The 21,171-nt window shown below is 45.8% G+C and overlaps 1 protein-coding gene across 2 annotated transcripts; it reads right to left on the bottom strand.

Moving 5' to 3' along the window:
• Positions 1-2: 2 nt before the first annotated feature.
• bmp6 (bone morphogenetic protein 6) lies at positions 3-20,936 on the bottom strand. 2 transcript variants are annotated; one of them, XM_049013696.1, is made up of 7 exons: positions 20,028-20,936; positions 10,877-11,069; positions 8,299-8,447; positions 8,017-8,211; positions 2,507-2,583; positions 1,316-1,426; positions 3-891 (listed from the first exon to the last, which is right to left on the bottom strand). In XM_049013696.1, exons 1-7 carry the CDS (start codon positions 20,413-20,415, stop codon positions 742-744), a joined length of 1,263 nt encoding a protein of 420 aa, XP_048869653.1. In that variant the 5' UTR covers positions 20,416-20,936; the 3' UTR covers positions 3-741. The 2 variants fall into 2 exon arrangements, with proteins under 2 accessions (XP_048869653.1, XP_048869663.1); XM_049013706.1 differs by having other exon boundaries at positions 10,877-11,066.
• Between the last annotated feature and the right edge of the window lie 235 nt (positions 20,937-21,171).

The following is a 21,171-nucleotide window of genomic DNA, read 5'->3' as shown; positions in this document are numbered from 1 at the left end:
TGTTGCTTTTTTTCCATAAGGTGACATGATTTAATGAGGTGCAATAAATAAGATGAACAATATACAAGTATTTACATGTAGAATTTAAACAAGATTCATTAATGTAAACAGCTTAGAGGTATTTTTTATATATATATAGCTGACCAATGGTTTTGACAAAAAGGATGTAATGTTTCTTAAAATAGCTAAAAACATTTGTTTATGCAGCTTGATTAGTTTTTTTTATGTGGTACCTGACAGCTGGCCGTACAAAAAGGTCCGATTATTAAACTGCAGAATTACTTTGGAAATGCAACAGTTTAAAAAAAAAAAAAAAAACAGGAAAAATTTCATTATTTGATCTTATTACAGAGATTTGTTTGACCGAAATAGCAGTTTCCTCCATTTTGAAGCTGGCTCAGAGTTAATCTGACTAGATGCTTCGGGATTGTACATCTGCTTATGGTGCTGCTTTGAAATCAATGTCAACCGATGTCCATATGTTAAGATCAAGCTTTGGTTAGTCAAATATACATTTCTCTATAGAGTGGAGTGTTACCAGGTTCATGCTCTTCCCACGCAAGTTTCAGTGACATCTGACTACATTCGCCTACACCATGCTTTGTCCTCAGTTTAGAGATAGCATCTGGCTCCTCTCCTTATGGTCTCCAGAGTTGAAGGTCTACCATGAGTCCCTCTGTCAAAAAGCAGCAGTTTTCACTTCTCAGTCTGTCATTGTGAAGGGAGAGCGCCCCCTAGATATCAGTGGCAGCCACAGGCTCGCACCACCATATTCTTGTATTTCTTTAGAATGACATTGGAGTTGTCGTCGAAGTAGAGCACCGAGATAGCATTGAGCTTCGTGGGTGCACAGCAGGGCTTGGGAACGTTCTCTGGGTTCATGAGGTGAACCTACGAGATACCAATCAATGTTAACATAAAAAAAAAAAAAAATCCGTAAATCAGGTTGTTTCGGTTGTATCACATGTTGGCTTTCAACACATCATCCCTAACCTTGAAGCTGTTAATACATCATTGACATAGCAGGTCACTTCTGTCAGATACTGCGAAATGGACAATGGTAACCTGTGTCTGAAGTGAGGACAGGTGTGACAGAATTCACAGAGCACATTAAAATGCTCGGAAACCAGTCCCTGTAATGGCACATGATTCACAGAAGACGGATGCCGACGTTAAACAGGATAGGAAATATAGCGCTGAAGTCAAGCCTACGGCCATAATGCAACTAGTGGAAACCTCAGGAGGAATGCTGTAATTTTATCCAAGCGATAATATTCAGCTGTACAAACAGATGAAAGAATGGGACGAGCCTCACCAGCGTCTGGACGATGGCGTGGTTGGTGGCATTCATGTGGGCGTTGAGTGGGAATGAACACTCTCCATCGCAGTAGTTGGCAGCATAGCCCTCAGGAGCGATGATCCAGTCCTAATGAAAAACGAGACAGAAGCAGCGATCTGGGCTGACTTGGGTTCACAGACATGTCCATCCCATGAGCCACCAGCAGCTGCTCTCCACATCACATCTCCATTAATAAGTCGCTGTAATCAGGAAAAACAACTCTCTTGCACCTGTAAGCGGCAACCCCTTTGCATTCCACATTTCCAGGATCCATTATAAACAGTGTTTTTCCTGATCCTGGCAGGCCCCGAGCAGCAGTCTTCCCCACTGAGTCATGCTCCTGCAGAGTGCAGCCAGTAGCACCGATGACAAGGATGATGGCTGTTACAGAAATCCGCTACCTCCCCTAGCAGCCACAACGGCATAGCGAGTTCAACTGTGGCCAGGAAGACTCTGCTTACACCGCCCACCCCCCCCCCCCCCCCCCCCAAGCTCCCGGTTAAAGCATATTGTGCTTGTCTCCTTTCATTAAAGACTTCAAGTCCCACATGGGGGACCTCTCAAATCCAAAAGAGGTCAGACTGAGTCAACATTTGCTGTTATGCGGCTGAGAGACCCTTCCGGGACCTTCTTCATCTTTCAAGGGGCCTCGTACTGTTTGGGTAGTTCAACAAGACTGAACACCAGCTGTCCCAGAGAATAGATCACTGCAGAAATTGCAAAACTGCTTTATAAACTTCGTGGCAGGCAGGGTTGCTTAATGAGCATAATTCTCACCATCACAGTGCATCTGTGTTGGCAGTCCTCCTCTAGATGTCAGTGCTGTCTTATTATAATGTAATTGCTTACAGGAAACAGCAACATTCTTTCCCTTGACTGACTAGTGATGGCATACTCACAGGAGTGGCCTCAGGGCCGGCGCACTGAAGAGTCCAAACAGGAACCCATGATATTGCCACATCCCGCTTTTGATTGTAAAACGATTCCCAGATTTGAATGATATACTGAGAGTCATAGTTACAATGCAGGTTCAGCGCCCTAAATATGTACCACATTGGTCAAAATGAATGAGCTGACCTCCCACCTCTGACACATTATGGCCAATGCCAGGTACATCAGGTTTCATTTGGGATATGACTCCTCCCCAAGGCACCAACACCCCCTTACCTGCCACCCAAGCTCCCGGAAGCTGACATACAGCTCGTGCTTTTTGCAGGCGGTCTTCTGGTCGCTGCTGTTATAGTCTGCATAGAGTAACACAAACAGAGTGGCTTGCTGTTAGCTACCTTCTCCAATCCTGCAGCTTCCTACACATCTGGACAGCAGCATGTACAGGATTCCCTTGTTTGATCCACTTGCTCTATTCTATTTACTTTCAAGTCCTTCTCCTGATTCTTGTCCCTCATTTGAGCAGCAACGGATGTTAGGAAGTCAGTAGAAGGTAAGAATTTTAATAAGCTCATCGCTGGCATTGAAATAATTCCAGAAGCAAATGGCTGACTCTGTATTTCCACTGACGCTCGCATACACCCCACTACGCATTTACTTCTGTTCATGCCTAGTAACAAAGACCCACAGAGAACTATGATATCAGCACGGGATGGAATCACTTCCTGAGTTGGTACCCCACCCAGAGGACTGCTCCGGCCTCACAGCTGGGCAACCTGCCTGATTCCTGGTAAGGGTAGGCAGTAGGAACCTGACATCACATCTCTACGCCCTGCCGTACACCTTCACTAAATCCTGAGCCAGTCATCCAGAAACACTCAAAAACGCAAAACAGACTTAGTTCCACAGAGAGCCTGAGAATCAAATTAACGAATGATAATTGTACTTGCTTTTAACTGACCAAATTACTTTATGCTGTCAATGGGCATGTGTAGCTTGAGCAGTGATGTTCCTGTGCTCTAACATGAAGAAGGGTAAAAAAAGAAATGCATGTCACCGCCTGGCCTGCCTCTTGCTTGTCAGTGTGCAGTCTATGGAGACAGGGCAACCTCAGGTGCTTCCGTGAACTGCTGCCCTCAGTCCTTTCCTGTGCTGCTGAAGTCGGAGGTGGGGAGGAGGGCTCGCTCTGGGTTCCTCTAACTGATCTTTTTATGACCTGTCAAGGGGGGAAGGAGCTTTGTCCCTGCGAGCTGTGCTCCCATACCCTTTTGGGGGGGGGGCTTTCTCAGGGTCAGACTGGCGTGACCCGCCTCCCGTTTCCTGCCACTCCTCGGCACTGGCTTGGGGATGTGTAAATATTTACAGAGATAAGGTCTTTCTGGAGGGGCCGTGAAGCTTTCCGCATCGGAGAGGTTTCCTCGGCAGCATTTCACACGAACACGTGACGCTGGAGAGCGGGAGAGGCCAACGCTGTTCTGCACGGGGCCCTGTTAACAGGTCCAAAACAATGTCCAGAACAATCCATGTCTCTCACAAGCACCGCGATGCTGCTCGACCACCAACTAGATGTAGGAAAGACTGGTTTCTTAGGTCCCTGATGAATACCAACATTCTGCGGTGGGGAGCTCTTTAAATGGGAATAAAGGAAATATTTACCAGAAGGCTTTGCTTAGTGCAAAGGCCACATTAGCGATGTCCATAAACCACTCTTCCCCTGTGAGCTATATCCTGTCTGTAAAATTTACCGCCATGCACCTTCTGTGCTTTGCAGGCCCAGAACACACTTTCAACCAGGAACACCTGGACTCTTTAACAAATAAACACAGTTACCACTTAGCCGCATTTGGGCTTCAGTTATTTTTACACACAATGTTGCAGTGACTCATTAACGGGTCACTTTTCACTGCCAGTTTGGAAAAGGTTGAGTGTATGGTGCTGCAGTTAGGTGGTTCCACAGAGTAGCTCCTCTTTGACCTGCAGCTGTTTCGCCTTCAAACTGAATGGTTCTTGAATTCTCTAAATACGAGACGCTGCCGGTAAATACTACTTTACAAGGACAATTACAAGGGAGGGCTCCTGACATGGTGGAGTCAGTCTGCTGGGGCAGGGAGCACAGAATGCATACTGCTCTTCGTTGCGTAGCTAGGCTGAACCACAGAGCTCAGCAGAGAGTTCAGAGCTCCAGAGAGACTTGAAAGGGAATCTAACTGTGGTGTGCATGCATGTGATTTTTACTGGAGTTTATCTGCCTTCCTGTCTTTCATCACAGAGGTTATTAAACATCCTTCAGTGATCTGCAGTGTCTAATTATGCTAGCGGTAAACAAAAAGGGGGCTGGGAGGGGGAGAGATGAAAAAGTACAGCTGGGGAGAAGCGTGTCATTACAACTCTCCGAGTGACACTCTGAGTGTGCTCCATCCTGATTCCACCAAGCGCTTAATGACTTACTAGGGAAATTACAAGGTCCCAGACCAGGAGTGGACAGTCATTTAGTAACTGAGCGTGTATTGTGGCTCAAACCCCAAGTTACCCATAGAGGTGTTAGTAATGTATCAGGAGTCAAATGCAAGTTACCCTTAAAGGAATTAGATGTGTATCTCTGGTCAAACCCCCAATTACCCTTAAAAAAGTTAGCAATGTATTAAGGATCATATCCGGGTTACCCTTAAAGGTCCTAGCATTGTGTCCATTATCATGCCTGGCTTACCCTTAAAGGCCTTAGCTTTATATTAAAAGTCGTACCTGGGTTATCCTTAAAGGCCTTTGCACTGTATTAAATATTATACCCAGGATAGCCTTAAGGTCTTAGCACTGTATCATGGGTCACACCTGAATTACCCATAAAAATGTTAGGGAGATGTGGGACGTGTGGGAGATGACCCCCCTGCCCATCACTGTTGGCTTTGCTGATATCAAAAATCCCATATCTCAGGAATGAAACAGACAAACTCCTACTTCTAATACAGATCATCAATGAACGTTCCATTCCCTGCTTTATAGAGATGTGGATATGCCAATCTATACTGTACTCGGCTATTACTCCTCCTGGACTCATTGTATTCAAAGCAGACCTGCCAAACCATCTTTTCTTAAAATCCAATGGTTGCAAAACTTGCATCATGAACAATCTCTTGCGCAACAGTGTTAATGTTCTGGATAAACACTGTGCTTCCAACAAGAATTCCTTTCTAATAGCAACAGTAGCAACAGTTCTATTTCCCCATAGTTTGCATGTGGTGTATTGAACAGCATCCATATTGAACTGAAAACAAATGCTGAGTCAGTCTGGTGAATGAGCACACATATGACTCTTCTCTCCCCACTCCTCTTATTGCTGTTCAAACATGACCTCACATCTCAGTACAATTCTGTCGAAATCATTATATATGTAGGTGAGATCAATGTCAGTGATACCGATTAAACAGAGTCATTACCTGGTGTGGTAATAATGCCCTCTTACTTAACATCAACAACCTCATACAGATAACTGAAAATCATCCATCCATCCATTTTCCAAACCACTGATCCTTCTCAGTCACAGGGGGTCCGGAGCCTATCCCAGAAGCTATGGGCACGAGGTACAACCCAGGATGGGGGGGGGGGGCAGCCCATCGCAGGGTACGCTCTCACACCATTCACTCACACATACACACCTATGGGCAATTTAGCAACTCCAATTATCCTCAGCATGTCTTTGGACTGTGGGGGGAAACCAGAGTACTCGGAGGAAACCTTATGACGACACGGGGGGAACATACAAACTCCACTCCCCTGGCCTCAGAGGTGGGAGGCAACAGTGCTGCCCACTGCACCACCATGCCGCCAACTGAAAATCATGCCTCACAATACTGGGAACTAAAACTCACTCAGTCCTTATATAATCCAATTAAGAACTTTAGTTAAATTTCCAGCACTTTGCTCCTTAATTGTGGTTCATTTGCTGGGCCAAATCCTCCATCCACATCAATGGCCAACAAAGTGTGGCATCTCCATGCATGCCTTTGCGAACAGGCCTGTAGATACACATCATCCCCAAAACATCCCCTACGTGTACATACTATCATCGAGAAATTCCTACTCACATATTTTTTTTTGTGTTCATTTTTGGTTATACACAATAGATATATACAGTCAAGCCCAGAATTATTCATACCCCTGGCCAATTTCGACTTAAAGTTACTTTTATTCAACCAGCAATTTTCTTCTTGATTGGAAATGACACAGGCGTCTCCCAGAAGATAACAAGTAGATGTACAAGAGGCATCATTGTGGAAAAAAATATTTCTCAGCTTTTATTTACATTTAAACAAATAGTGACATGTCCAAAATTATTCATACCCTTCTTAGTAATCAATAGAAAAGCCCTTATTGGCTATTACAGCAATCAAACGCTTCCTATAATTGCTGACCAGATTTTTGCACGTCTCCACTGGTATTTTTGCCCATTCATCTTTAGCGATGAGCTCCAACTCTTTCAGGTTGGAGGGTCTCCTTGCCATCACCCTGATCTTTAGCTCCCTCCACAGATTCTCAATGGGATTCAAGTCAGGACTCTGGCTGGGCCACTGCAAAACCATTTCCACTAACCATTTCTTCACCACTTTTGCTGTGTGTTTCGGGTCGTTATCATGCTGAAATGCCCAGTGGTGCCCAAGGCCAAGTTTCCGTTGTTGTTGAGAATCTTGATGAATTGCTCTTTTTTCATGGTGCTGTTTACTGTGATTAGGTTCCCTGGTCCATTGGCTGAAAAGCACCCCCAAAGCATTAGGTTTCCACCACCATGTTTGACAGTGGGGATGGTGTTCTTAGGGTTGAAGACTTCTCCTTTTTTATGCCAAAGGAAGGATACATCATTGTGGGCTTGTGGCCAAACAATTCAATTTTTGTTTCATCTGACCATAACACAGAAGACCAGAAGTCTTCTTCTTTGTCCAGATGAGCATTTGCAAAGGCCAAGTGGGCTTTGGTGTGCCTTATCTGGAAATATGGCATCCTCCTTGGTCTGCGTCCGTGGATCCCAGCATTGTGCAGTGTCCGTTGGACTGTCTACCTTGAGATGTTGCCACCAGCAGAGCCCAGATTCACCAGCATGGCCTTGGTGGTGATCCTTGGATTCTTTTTCACCTCTCACTATCCTCCTGGCCAGCACAGGTGTCACTTCTGGCTTCCGACCACGTCCTCTGAGATTCTCCACAGTGTGGAACGTCTTGTATTTTTTAATAATACTTTGCACTGTAGCCACTGAAACTTGAAAACATCTAGATATGGCCTTTTAGCCCTTTCCTGACTTGTGAGCAGCCACAAAGCTCAGCCACAGGTCCTCAGAGAGCTCCTTTGTCTTAGCCATGACTGTCCACAAACCAGCTGCAGAGAGCTGCTGTTTTTCACCTGTTCAGTTGATTAAAACAGCTGTTCCCAATGAATCAGGGAAATTAGGATGCTTTAGAACAGCTTGGACTATTTGTAATGGCATAGAACTTTGAATTTTCCTATAAACTGTGACAGTTTGCAAAAGGTATGAATAATTTTGGACATGCCACTTTTCGTTCAAATGTAAATAAAAGCTGAGAAATATTTTTTTCCACAATGATGCCTCTTGTACATCTACTTGTTATCTTCTGGGAGATGCCTGTGTCATTTCCAATCAAGAAGAAACTTGCTGGTTGAATAAAATTAACTTTAAGTCAAAATTTGCCAAGGGTATGAATAATTCCAAACTTGACTCTCTCTATATATATATCCAGTCCTATCAGTTCACATTCAAATATCCACATTTACAGATGACCAACCTGCCATGCTCAAACTCTTGGGTGCCTCCTGTGGCTGTGAGGAGCGGTTGCGGTTCTGGTGACGACGCTTGTTGATGGACCGCGTGGAGCGGACATGTGCTTCGCTCACCTTGAAAAAGGCCACCATAAAAGGTTGCTTCTCCAGTGCCCCACTGCGGCCCACTAGCCCCGCCTCCTCTGGCCTGAGGCTCCTCCCTGCTCAGCAGAATCAATCACAGAGGATGCCCTTCAGCATCTCCAGGGTGGATATCTTAACGTTACAAAAGAGTGAACAGGCCTCACCACTGCTGGTCTCCACGCTGATCTGAAGGCCCATGTTGTGATGCGGACTCATCACCCATAGGTTACTGGTAGCCGTGATGTCAAACTCCAGCCAGCCCTCCTCTGCGGTCCACAGCGTCCGCGACTCAAGTAGGAAGAGATCCGCATCCCTGCAGGAGAAGCAGCAGAACCGCCTGATCTAACAGTATCAGGAGCGTTGTATTCACAAGTTCTAAGCGCAGCCCTGGGGAATGACTGGGCTACTGAAAACAAGGAAAAGGAGCGAGTGACATCTGTGCTGTTTTACAGGGATCAGACAACACGGTACCCATGGAGGCACATGGCCACACATACGGTTGGTCAGACTACCTCTCTTGAAGCTTCCTGCTCCATTATAAACAGTGTGTTCAAACTGTATGAGCTGGACAAAACGCAGAATTCTCAAAGCAATGAGGAGAACCAATCAGGGCAATTAAGACCAGGGGCCATTTAGACAAACCAGGGCTTCCCGTGGAAGTCAGGAGGATGGGATCTCCAGGAGATATGTTTAGCTGCACAGTGTCTGGTTCTCCTCTGCTCTCTTTTCTTTGAAAGACTGTCATGAACATTAGCAAAATCTTCTTTCCACCTTCACACTTGTGGCAGATGTCATTAGAATGCACCTTAAATGCATTTAAATTTTAACAGCAGATGTACGCTGACTGTGACAGAATGACATGTTATGATTCCTTTGTGGTTTATGGATAAACGAATAAAATGAACATAAATTGCCTAATAATTTTACATGGGTTCCCTGAGTGTTGTTTGGATACCTGCTGAGCTCTATCCTCACAGCAGACGCTTGCTGATTTCACCATTGCGTAGAAGAGCTTTTCTGCCAAGTCTCTGGCTACCATCAAGCAAAGTATTTATTAGAGAAATAAAGGTGCGATCAGAGTGATTACAAGACTTTTACAGACTTGCAAAGAGTATGTCAGCCAGTACATCTGTAGCCCCAGCTTCTCAAGCATTCACAGCACAAAAATCAAGAGCGTAAGCAGAAATTCTCCGACAACGTCAACTATGCTATAATTTGCTTCCACAAAACCACGTCCTACAATAATACAGTCATTTGAAAAGCATGGTCCCTTTAATCTCCAGATATCTCTAAAAATAAAAGGCTCTTTATGCAAGGAGCGGAGAACAGACTGTTTACTATAAGGACAGAGGGAAGCAGTGAACAAACACCTCACATAATCAATATCCATCCATCCATCCATTTTCCAAACCGCTTATCCTACTGGGTCGCGGGGGGTCCGGAGCCTATCCCGGAAGCAATGGGCACTAGGCAGGGAACAACCCAGGATGGGGGGCCAGCCCATCGCAGGGCACATTCACACACCATTCACACACACATGCACACCTATGGGCAATTTAGCAACTCCAATTAGCCTCAGCATGTTTTTGGGCTGTCGGGGGAAGCTGGAGTACCCGGAGGAAACCATAATCAATATTTGAGCAAAAAATTAATTTGATATGGCCATGGGCTTCAAGCTGCTCAATATCTATCATGAAATTAAATTCTTAACCTTGAACACCCTCACTGGAACAGCCTCATTTTAATTTACAGCAGTAATTGGTCCTTTTGCTGGTTAAGCGAACGGCAGAAAAACATGACAGTTTGCAGTAAATCAACAGATATGGTGCCTCTTAAATTAGCGATTGTTTTCCAAAAGCAAAACAATCCTCACACACCTCAGCTGCCCCTACTGCCTGCACCTGTGCATGCTCTCTCATGATTCCATTGGCTGCCGAGGGGGATGGGGGGGGGGGGATCTCAGTAAATGTCTGTCTGTGAATGTCTCACTGTGAATGTTTCACTGAGTGTCTCACTGTGAATGCCTGACAACTCCTGTCCAGGCTCACTTCTTCTTCTGCAGGAATATACTTGGATCCTTTAAACACTGTCATCTTAAAGAGTCAGTTCATCTTCAGCTGAAAGAGTCTTAACTGACTTCACTTTGCCAGGTCAAGGCTATGAGTGTTTCTAGCCACCGGACATGTGCTGTACCAAACGCGGAGTGACCGTGTCTGGGCCCCACAGAGACCACAGAGAGCTGGGTGTTCTGAGCCACATAAGCTTGGACACCCTGTCTTGTTTTTGCATCCTGTTCATTCTTTTGTTAGTCAAACCAAGAGGACAGGATGGTGTTGATGTCCATTGATAATGCTCCAGAGTTCAGATCTTTCCTGCCATGGAACACCAGGAACGTCAGGCGGAGGCCTCATTTCTCACTACTCACCCTCCATGTCCTCCACCCCCGGCAATTTCTTATAATAGACATACTTTCCCTCTCTGTTCCATTGCTGTGTTCCATGTACTCACAGAAAGCTCTTCCTAAAGACTTCATGGAGACCATAGTGTGTTTATGTTGTTTTAACAGTGAGTATCCCCAGCACCTAATGTGACCTTTTATTCCATATGTAACATACAAGCAAGTTAGAACATTAGTATAACTGTAACACACAATCATGTGAGTCCGGCAGAAAATTGATTTAATGTAACCCAGAAGATATAATCACACATATTACACATAAAGACCTTGGAGCACAGGCCTACCTGTCCTGGTGCTCTTGGACCACCTGGTAGATTGACAGCAGGAAGGTGCCGTTCTCGTAGACCTGACTTGTGCATTCCTTGTAGATACGAAGTTCGGAAGCAGTCATGGCCTCCCCCTCTGGGATCTGGGACAGATTGAACTTGAACGCCCTGTAGTGTCGCCGCTGGGGGGAGATCTCCATGTCATGCTCTGCTGTCCAAAGGCAAAGCAACAGGCACAGACATAAGTAAAGCCCGCATGTCACCCATACACTGAAAATGAATGGTGCTTCACCTTTAACGCTTGTGCTGCACTGTCCCCCAGACAAATAAGAAACGAAAAAACGTGCCTCTAATTAATGTACATCTTTAAACATCCATTAATAGTTTAGCGGCCTGTACAATACTTTACTATCTTCTCTGTTGTGTAGATCAAAATATGTTTGTTCACACATTTGACATTAACTTCGCTGACAACACTGGCTCATCAATACAAACTAAAGAGCTTGTTGGTAAGAGGAAACCCATCTTGGGATGGGGGGTGGCCAAGCACTGCTGTGGGGATTGCTCCTTGTGGTCCTTGCTAGTAATCCAGATAGAGACAGAACTATAGTCCACAGAGCCAGACAAGGAGGAAATGAACCCACAGCAGGCATGCTGCCATCACCATGGCAACCCAGAAACGTGCAAACGCACTCAGACACTCAACGCAGCGAGACCATGTTTCCATCCCCTTTGGGATGGACCCAAAACTAGGGCCCTTCCTTCCAGGAGGAAAAAAGCTGGAGAAGGATGGAGGGGGTGAGCGCAGAGTGACAATGAGCTTGGGGTAGCCTGAGCCCTTCAGTAGAGCTCTGCCCTTCCAGAGGCTGCTTCATGCTACTCCTGGGCGCATCTGGTGCTCATCAGTGTTGAGGTGCCTTCAGTCGCCTGTTGACACCCTGCTTTCAATCAGTTGTCATCACTTTGTAACCTTCCTCCAGCCATCAGCCATCCCTTTGTAACTCACTCTCAATTAGCACTCGCCATTCTTAATGTCACTGTGCTCAGCATCCTTGACTAGCCTTTCCCTACATGCAAAAATCTTGTAGCCCCCTTGTAGCAATATCCTGGTTCTAGGCCCTGCAGGCAGGCACCAGCTGAACAACATGCCTCGGTTTGTCCTGGCATCACAGCTTTACATTCGCTTATGTCACCTTTCAACGGGAGCTCCCAAAATACCGTCACACATCAGTTCCCCTTGGAAACTTATCTGTCATCTGTTATGGTTATATGACAGACACTGATATGTTCCCAGTTACATACTGACAAATCTGAAAATGACCAAAACTCGATTGCAGGGAATGATTATGAAGCTTCTGTACAGTCAAAAATGTATACTTGACATGAGACATCATCTTGACAAGGGCTCTTTGTCCATCATGGAAAAAATCTACTATCTGTTCATCACAGGCAGACCTGGCAATAGTTTGTGGTTTGTCTGATCTCTAACTCAAGGAACACTTAATTCTACAGAAACATCATAACAGATGTTTGCAAATAGAGAATAAATAACACACATCTATGTCCGACATCTTCCAGGTCAGCATCAGCAGCACCAAATCACGAGATGCATGAGCTACTGACCAGTCATCTTCTTGATAGCTCTCACAACTGACTGGAGGTATTTCCCCTAAAGTTAATTGATGCAAACTCAAGTGCTACTGATCCAAAATACCATGCTATTTCATTTAATCATTTTTAGCAGTGAAAAGGAACACAGACAGCAGCATTGGTCAGTCACAAGTGTCGTTATGGCTGGTTTCCCGTTTCCTGGGACTGTAAAGGAAGAACATCCAAAAGAAGAATGGAAAGAGAAAAAAAAAGCATCACTGCTTGGACAAACTAAAACTAAATTAAAAGGAATATTAAATCTTCTGTGATTCTGATGTCAGAAAGTCATTAGAGGAGATGTATCAACTGAGAGGATTCATCATGAGGATGTGAAGATAAGTGCTTCTTTCAAAAAAGACAACGTCTGCCATCCACCATAGACAAAGGTTGGCACTGGACTGTTCAGGGTCAGACTGTGGGGCTCAACACCAAGCATGATTCATTGAGTCAATGGGTGAAACTGGCCTATGGAGGCACATGGCAGACATGAACATTGATGGCTTTATATGAGTCATTTCCAGGTGGGACTTCCTCACATTCTCCTCAGAGCTGTGACTAACATCTTGACAGACGAGCAGGACCTGGCTGGCCTCTATAACTGGCATGTGTGCCACTGTCACTCACAGGGCTCTGAAAGGGGCGCTGAGTCCAAGTGTCCAGGTTATAAGGACTGAAAAAGGCTAAGGGAGAAGTGTGGTCCTTCCTGGCCTGGCCCGGCACTCTCACGATCCCATCGCCAAGCAGTGGGCGGCCGGCTGTGGTCAGCGGTCAGAGCCGGCTAGCACATTAAATGTTTTCCATCGTATCCCTCGAGGGGCTTGGCGGTCGCCTGCATTTAATTCTTAAACCACATTTAGTCTATTCCACCCACCCACAACCGCAAAGAAAAACAACGACATTTTTCTTTGCTGGTTTCTGTGTCCCCCCCACCACCAAAAAAAAAGGCCGGGGGGTAAGACACAGGCAAGCAGCAGAAACACAAGGTCAACCTGACCAACGTCACAGCAACATGAGTCTCCTGCCTCTCAGAAGTCAGTAGGGAGATGGCTGATTACTGATGTTTGCAAATGGAATCACTGTCCCTTCATAACATTACTATGAATGATCCAGTGAATCATGTACATTATATTTTCATGTCACCAAAGTCTATGATAAGTACCACATATTTGTTAACAGGGGCAGGTTTGCATACTAAACATCAGTTCACCAGTGAAATACGTGAGCCCATTTAAAAAGCATGAGTTAGACGTGAGCCCAATGGGGTCACTGCCTTCTTTGTGATTTAGCCTTTCTCTCTCTGTCACTTGGACAGGAGACCATGGATCGAGCTAAGCATCTTCACAGCACTCAGAGGCAGAGATGGGAGTGAGGTCTCCAATGGTTAAGCTAATAAAAGCCACTACTGCCCAAGGCATGTCAAGAATTTAGATGTGTTTATGTAATTATACTCCAATACTCTCAGGCTCCTCTCAAATTTTTATCGTTCCATGAGGGACCCACTTGCACATCCCTACAGCTCAGTAACTAATTGCACTACTGTGAATAATTAAAGGTTTTGAAATCTTATTCCATATGATTTAATATGATTTAATTAGAGATCTTGAGGTTGCACAGGTCTCCCGGGCACGGGGTCATTAAATCCAGCGGACAAAGTCCTAATATCACTTTGGTGAAAGAAGTAGGCAGCTGTCTGAAAAGCTGGCAAAACACTACACTCAACACAGACAGGGAATCTGCGAAAACACCACACACAAACTTTGGTGTATATGGTTTGATTTCTTTACCATCCTGCCCAGCTACCTGAGAAGTCCCCCAGTACAAGGCCAGACACCACAGTCCTGCAGTTTTCAACTGCTTTTCAACTGCTTTCCAGTTTTGTGTTGTTTGCATTGAAAAGCAAATCTGTGGGCTCCCTCTGATCCCCTTCACTGAGCTGGGAACTGAAATCAAAGTCAGGATATAAGAAGAATGGCCAGCATGGGAATAGGTCATTTACTGAAAGAAGACCTCATGAAAGGCCTATGACCCTGTTCAGGAGAAGTGGTAAGAAGATGTATGGATGGAAATATGGATGGGCTTTCTGAAGAACTGTCTCATTCCACAGGCTTAGGGCTGGGGGAAATCCTGCTATGGTGATAACAAGGAGGTGTTGGCAAGAGCAGAAGTTGGTTTAAAAACTGAGCAGTAGAGGAGTGGCTGACTAGATATTTCATAGCCATTTTTTTAAACAGCACAGAAGCACTGCTCCATGCACAGTGCTGACTGATGCCTTCATGCTTGACCTGGATTACCAGAAACCTACTGTGCAATTTTGGATGCACCTCATTTCCCTCACCCCCTCAACCGTTTCTCAACCAAAGATTATAATGGAGCTTTTCTTCCACTCAGCTTTGCAGAATGCCATTGGTCAGCAAGACCAAAGATGGAGACCAATGGTGTGTATAGACCTGCTAGAATAATCTGGATTCTGCTGCAGCAGGTGTGTGCTGGGACAGCCAACTGGGCAAAGAGCAGTCAGATTTAAAGGAGGAAACCCATGTCGGGGGCGGCAGATGGATTTTTCCTGAGGGATCTGATAAATAAGGAAAAAATATCTCTGAAGAGGGAAGCACAGCTGTTTCCAAAGAAGAAATCAAAATATTGGTGGTGCACATTCCAGGGCTTTGAGGTGGAGGGACACGCTCTCTCTCCAGCTCGCTCTACCTTTCCATCAGCACTTGTGTTGGACCTTGGAGTCAAACAGACTTTTCATTGCAGTGTTAAATCCTACGCTGGATTCTGGTAAAAAGACCATCAGCGCATCAGAGTAGAGGAGATACCACACTAGTCCTGTACGCTAATCACAGACAGATTGTGATTAATATGAGCAGCTGGCCTGACCGCTGGACTGTTTTTTAAGCTAAGAAGATAACAGATGAGTGCTTACGGATGAAGGCAGAGGGTCTGCAGAGCTGATGCACTTCTTAGCTCAGCCCTCCTATTTCTGCACATTCTTTCCATGTGTGAACAATGGGAGCTGTTTATAGTCAGACTGAGGACAAACGGGACATACTGACCATTGGAAACCTGACATGAGGAGCATTTGAAACAGGAGGTTTGGGCAAATCACTCACCGACACCACCACCACTATCGACCCCCACTTGTTTCCCACGCAAGCCATCACCTGAACAGATCACTGAGCTTCTACATTAGCCAGCAGGCTTCTGTTTCTAAAACAGCTCCTGCTCTGATGCTTACTAGGGGGAGACCCCAGAATGGGGCTGATGTGATTGAGGCCTCCTATCTAATCCAAATCAATCTAATCAAAGATGATGGTCATTCTCATGGTGGTCATTCTCTGGAAAGCAAAAGCGGTGCCTGCTTCTACCAATCCCAACCATCAGATTAAAGACAACTGCGCCTAAAGCTTTAACATGGATATTTGCTTCACACAAATTCTTGTGGCTTTCACCCTCTGATGTTGTCATGCCCTGCATTTTTTCTGAGAGATGCAGCAAAGTCTCTAAACATTGTCCTGCCTGTAAGGCATGCACCCCAACCCCCCCCCCCCCCAAAGAAGAAAACTATTCAAACACAGCTGTTTCACATACCTGTATCCCTGTCATGTTGATTCAAGGCACTCAACATCCATGGCAAGGACACAACCATAACTTTTTGAGGGAGAACCCATAAAACCAGACTACAGCGAGTGGTGGGGCTGGCAGCAAGGCAATCATTCCCACAGCTCATGGCCTACTGGGATTCTGGGTAAGTGATGTTGTCTGTGCCTGAAGGGCCATATACCCGAGGTTAAAATGTTCCATAGTTGGAAAGATAATAATGTTTTATATTCATGTATGTACTTTATCTGGCATCCCATCCAGGGTGTTCCCTGTACTTCATGGGATAGGCTTACTGAGGTCCTACACCGATATGTGCTTCAAATGTGGATGGATGCCCAGTTCATATCAAACATATATGATACAATAATGAAGGCTAGCATGAATGTATAGAGTGTGAGTGAAGGAGGTGCACTTTTCTTCCCAGAGGCCCACTGAGGTTTTCCTAGTTCTGCACCCAACTCTCTAAAATGGCTGGGTCCAGCACTGCAACTCGATTCATCCAGGAGGGCCAGCCTGAGCTCTTCTGATGAACAAGGCCCTTCTCTTATCTGGCATGGCCACGGCTCAGACAAACACACACGCATGCAGACATGCATGCATGCACGCAGCCTGGCTCCTGATAATCCCCACAAACAAGAAGCGTGGGCTTCCAACAGGGCTGAGGAGGGACACGTGATGAATTTGCAGCACGGGCGAGGGGCCGATCAGGAGACCATCGCAGGATGCCCTCATTGCGAAACAGCCCAGTACGCAGAACGTGATGCTTGGGATGCGATGCGCGTGACAGATAAAGACACGAAGGCCTGCAATCAGATGTTCTGCTGATGTTATCTGCATGCTCTTCACATCTGACTAACCATCACAGGGTCCCCGGTCTCACGCTCGTCCTGCCACCCAGCCAAGTGACGCAGCCTGAGGACACGTGGGGTCCTCAGGGATCCATAGCAGAGCTGGAGAGCCACGGAGCTCAGAGCTCTCAGGGCTCCTCAGCCCGTTTATGGATGTAACCACAGAAAGGCGAGACCCCTGACCTCACAGCTGGCCGAGTCGTCGCTCGGGCAGGAAGGTAAACACACTTACCCTTTACATTGTATGTCACCAATTTAAATTCCTTTATATAATACATGTGGACATGGTCCACAGAGAAACATGGGTCAGAAGTCCAATTTTTATAAACCAAGTAACAACACCAACCTCATCTTTGTTAAAAAAAAATTAAGTTCAGGTGAGCAGAAGCGGTGCCTCTAAAGCATTTTCCTCTTCGCCTCAGTACACGAACCATCATTTAGATTAATTCTTTTATTTCAGTTTGTGATACGGCATGTCTCAAATTCCTTTCTTAACTTCTGCAGAGAGCGATGCAAAACACAGGGCTAATATTATGCCCCTTTGTCTGCAGTCCACAGGAAGTATTTCTGATGGGATAAAGTGCTTTACACCCAAGCTTCTCCATCAGACAATTAAGTCTTTGATCATAGCCTGTTAATTATTCGCTCCAGCTGGAGGCTTGGGACACATTTTGCTGCCAATATGAATGGCTTACCCAAAGATTTAGCACTCGGAAATCCAGCTACAAAAAAGGCAAGGGTTCCAAATAATCCGGGATTGTCCGGACCATGGCTAATCTTCTAGAACTACCTCCATAACCACCTCTTGTCCCCATAACTACCCACTCCAGGCAGTGGTACAGTTGCAGAAAACAACACTGAGGAACAGAGGTGCTAACTCACTGGCACCAAGAATCACAACTGTGGTTAAGGATGAGAAACTACACCCTGAAGATCGACTCATGCCCCTGGGCTCTGCTGCTATCTTCTTGATCAAGGTGCTTAACCTGAATTGCTCCAAGGAAATTCCCAGCCATATAAATGAGGAATGCTGGTTTGATCATACACAACAAGGTAAACTCCCGTGGTCAGTCCCCCAGCCGGTGAGCATACAGACTCACTACTACACTCTAACTTATGATTTGTTAGTTTTTGCCACTTTTAATCATTAAAGCAATTTCACTGTCTGCCCGATAGATGCAAGGAAATGCATTCACAGATTAAAGCAGACACTCCCAGCCGAGACACTTTCCTTCAGGGAAGCTTGAGAGACAACAGCACTGAGAAAAATTCAGATGTTGAGTCTAATTCGTGAGTGCTGTGGCCACTTGGATTCTGAGAGAATGGGAGTCTGAAGGCTGCGGTTTGCGGTCATGGTTAATTTACAGTACTGTGTTAATTAGAACCCAAAACAAGACCAGTTTGGGCACGTCGAACATCAAAGAGCAGCTACAGTGAGCGCTGAGTGTGTTCCACCTCTGAGGCATGCGGAGGACAGCCAGTGCTGGGGGAAGGCAGAGAACGGCAGCTTCAGCGCAGTGTGGTTGCTAGGTGGAAGCTGAACAGAGGCAGCTCCATGCAGAATAAAGATCCATTAAAAGCTCCCTTTACTTATGATAAGCAATGTAGCACTGCCTGAGTATATGGCAAGACAGATGTGCAAGGATGGGTTGGTTAAAGTGCCCAATCTCAAACGGATTCCGCTGTGACTTCACCTGCCAACCCTGTTACAAGTCGGCAAGCTTCCCACCATAATCCCTCCTGCAAAGCTTCCCAAAGCCATTCTCTACTGGGGATTTACTGACAAGCATTAATATTTTGCACACAGAATCACTTTGGTCAGGCCAAGTGGACACAGATGTCCATTTCTTACACATGAAGGTGTTCTTTTTATGAAAAGAAAAAAAAATCATCTGTTGACACACAGTTGTGTAGCGCAGAATTACCTACACAGATGGAGACTCTTGGCCCGGCTAACATTAATTACTATTACATTCAAGGAAATGTGTGTCTCCAGGTTTCTCCAGGACTCTGTGTTCTACTAGGGAGATAGAAAGTAACCCAATCTGGGGTACATTCAGTCTCGGGGAGCTGTGAAATCCAGAACTGCGCTGCTCCATTATCCAGAGCCACAGATGTGCAGCATCCTTAAAGATGAACATGCTCATTACGCAGAAGCAGAAAAATACTCATATTCACACAATAGCCACTGCTAGTCAGCATATTTATCGTTACAATGGAAACCAGTAAAACCAGTAAAGCACTTAAAACATCAATATGTGTAGCAGAAACAATCCCACAGTTTTATATTAATATTTTCAATTCCCATACAGAGCATTGTGTCAGAATACTGCCGAAGCGCAGCGCCACTGATCAACGTGTCTGGCAACATCTGTTTATCATCCTTCACTCTGTTTAGACTGCATTTATAAACACTTCAGCTGCAAATGGAGGGAATAGCCATGCCCTTTCATAGCTGACCTATGATTAAAGCTTTCGTTAATCATTCATATAAAAATCGCAAATAAATAGTAAAACAACAGAGAAAAAAACAATAGCCAATTTACACAGATATCCACAGCAGGTATTATTAGCTGAATGCCAAGAATAGCTTTGCCTTAATACTAGCTTGAGATCTGCGTATTTATTTTGGTGTGGAATTGTTTTTCCATCTCCCCGCTGGGCCATAAATCAAAGCGCTGATTGCAAAATACTCTGAAATTTGTACAGTTTAGACATTTCCCCCCAGTGGGCGTACAGTAAAAATAAAAAGGTTTCTCTGTCTATTCCCACCACCTGTGCTGAGAGGCGCTGGATGCTGATAGACCCCTCCAAAGGGTTCTTTCAAGCAGTATCAAATCCCAGCAGGAAGCAGAACCACTAATCACACCTAAAGTGACTCTGTCCCAGAGCATCAATCCTCGGGTTCAAACGCAGAATGTCGCCGGTTATTTATAATAATGAATGAACTCTAGTTTCCAAAGGTGAACTAATCCATCCAGGTGCTACATTTTACTCGTTAATTGCCTCATTACACAAACGGTAATGGTAAAGAAGAATAAGCACACGGAGGGAGTCCACTGCCTCACCCAGACTGACGAAACTCATGACCATGTCGGCGTCGCTCAGGAAGGCGCTGTCCTGCGCGCTGGCTAGGGGAGGTCCCTCGGTGGCCAGCACGAAACTGTGAGGGCTTGGAACCTCCTCCTCCGAGATGGTGTTGTAGAGGTCCAGCATGAACAGTGGGGCAGAGTTGAACTTGCTGTGGGACACATGAGGTCGGGGCCGCTGGGGCAGCCCCAGGATGGACAGAATCTCCTTCTGCATCTCCCGCTTCTCGGAGATGCGCAGTCTCCGCTGGATGAAGTTCGATTGCACCTCGCTATTCCCGTCAAACAGATAGTGGCTGCATCCTATAAATAACACGCAGTATGAACACCAGAGCCAGCCCCGGAGAGCCAGAGAGTAGCTTATCATGGTATGTGCACGTATCTCCAGGTCTTTATGCGGTTATGAATGAGACGCGCTGCTCAGCGTCAAAATGAAGCCCATACAGTATCTCCCTCACGCCATATGAAAGCTCATCCTGAGCTAATGCCGCTGAAAGTTGCGCCGTGAACTTCGCCGTCCTTTATCTCCATTAAATTGGACTTTTCTGCCGCCAAGGAAAGCGCACTTCACGGCGGCGTACCGCTTCGGCGATCCAGCGTTCCTCTACTTGACAGCCGAGCAAAGCGCACTTTAGGGCTGCGGTACCGTTCCGGCGAGCCCGAACTCCTCTACCCGGCAGACTTCATCAAACAGTAAAGTTGTCAGACAGAGTAAAATAAGCCGTGATGAAGAAAACATCTTATTATCGGGCGGTCAGTCGTTCGCAGGCGGCATTGAATCTATTTTGAAGCAGCGAGGTTCAGCTCTTCTGCTACTGCTTCGGACTGTCCGGAGCGCTCGCGGCGCAGGTACTAAAGCGCGTACATCCGCAGCAAACACGCCCCGTCCCGTGCGGTCCGGCCCGCGCGCTCGGAGGAGGGGCTTTCGGTGCAATGTCAGGTGGATAAAAAAACACACACACACCGTATCTGCCCACCCCCCACCCCTTCACCATCCTCTCTTCGCAATGTCTGTTCCATAGTCATTTGCATTTGCAGTGTCATTGGAAAACTTCTGTCAAAGGCGTAAAACGACGGTTTTCAGCTGCTATAGGCAATAACAGCTAATAAGAAAAATAGAATA

This window comes from Brienomyrus brachyistius, chromosome 1 (genome assembly GCF_023856365.1).
Source record: "Brienomyrus brachyistius isolate T26 chromosome 1, BBRACH_0.4, whole genome shotgun sequence".
NCBI lineage: Eukaryota > Metazoa > Chordata > Actinopteri > Osteoglossiformes > Mormyridae > Brienomyrus > Brienomyrus brachyistius.
Note: the sequence above shows the minus strand (reverse complement) of the source record. Positions and strands in the feature narration are given on the sequence as shown.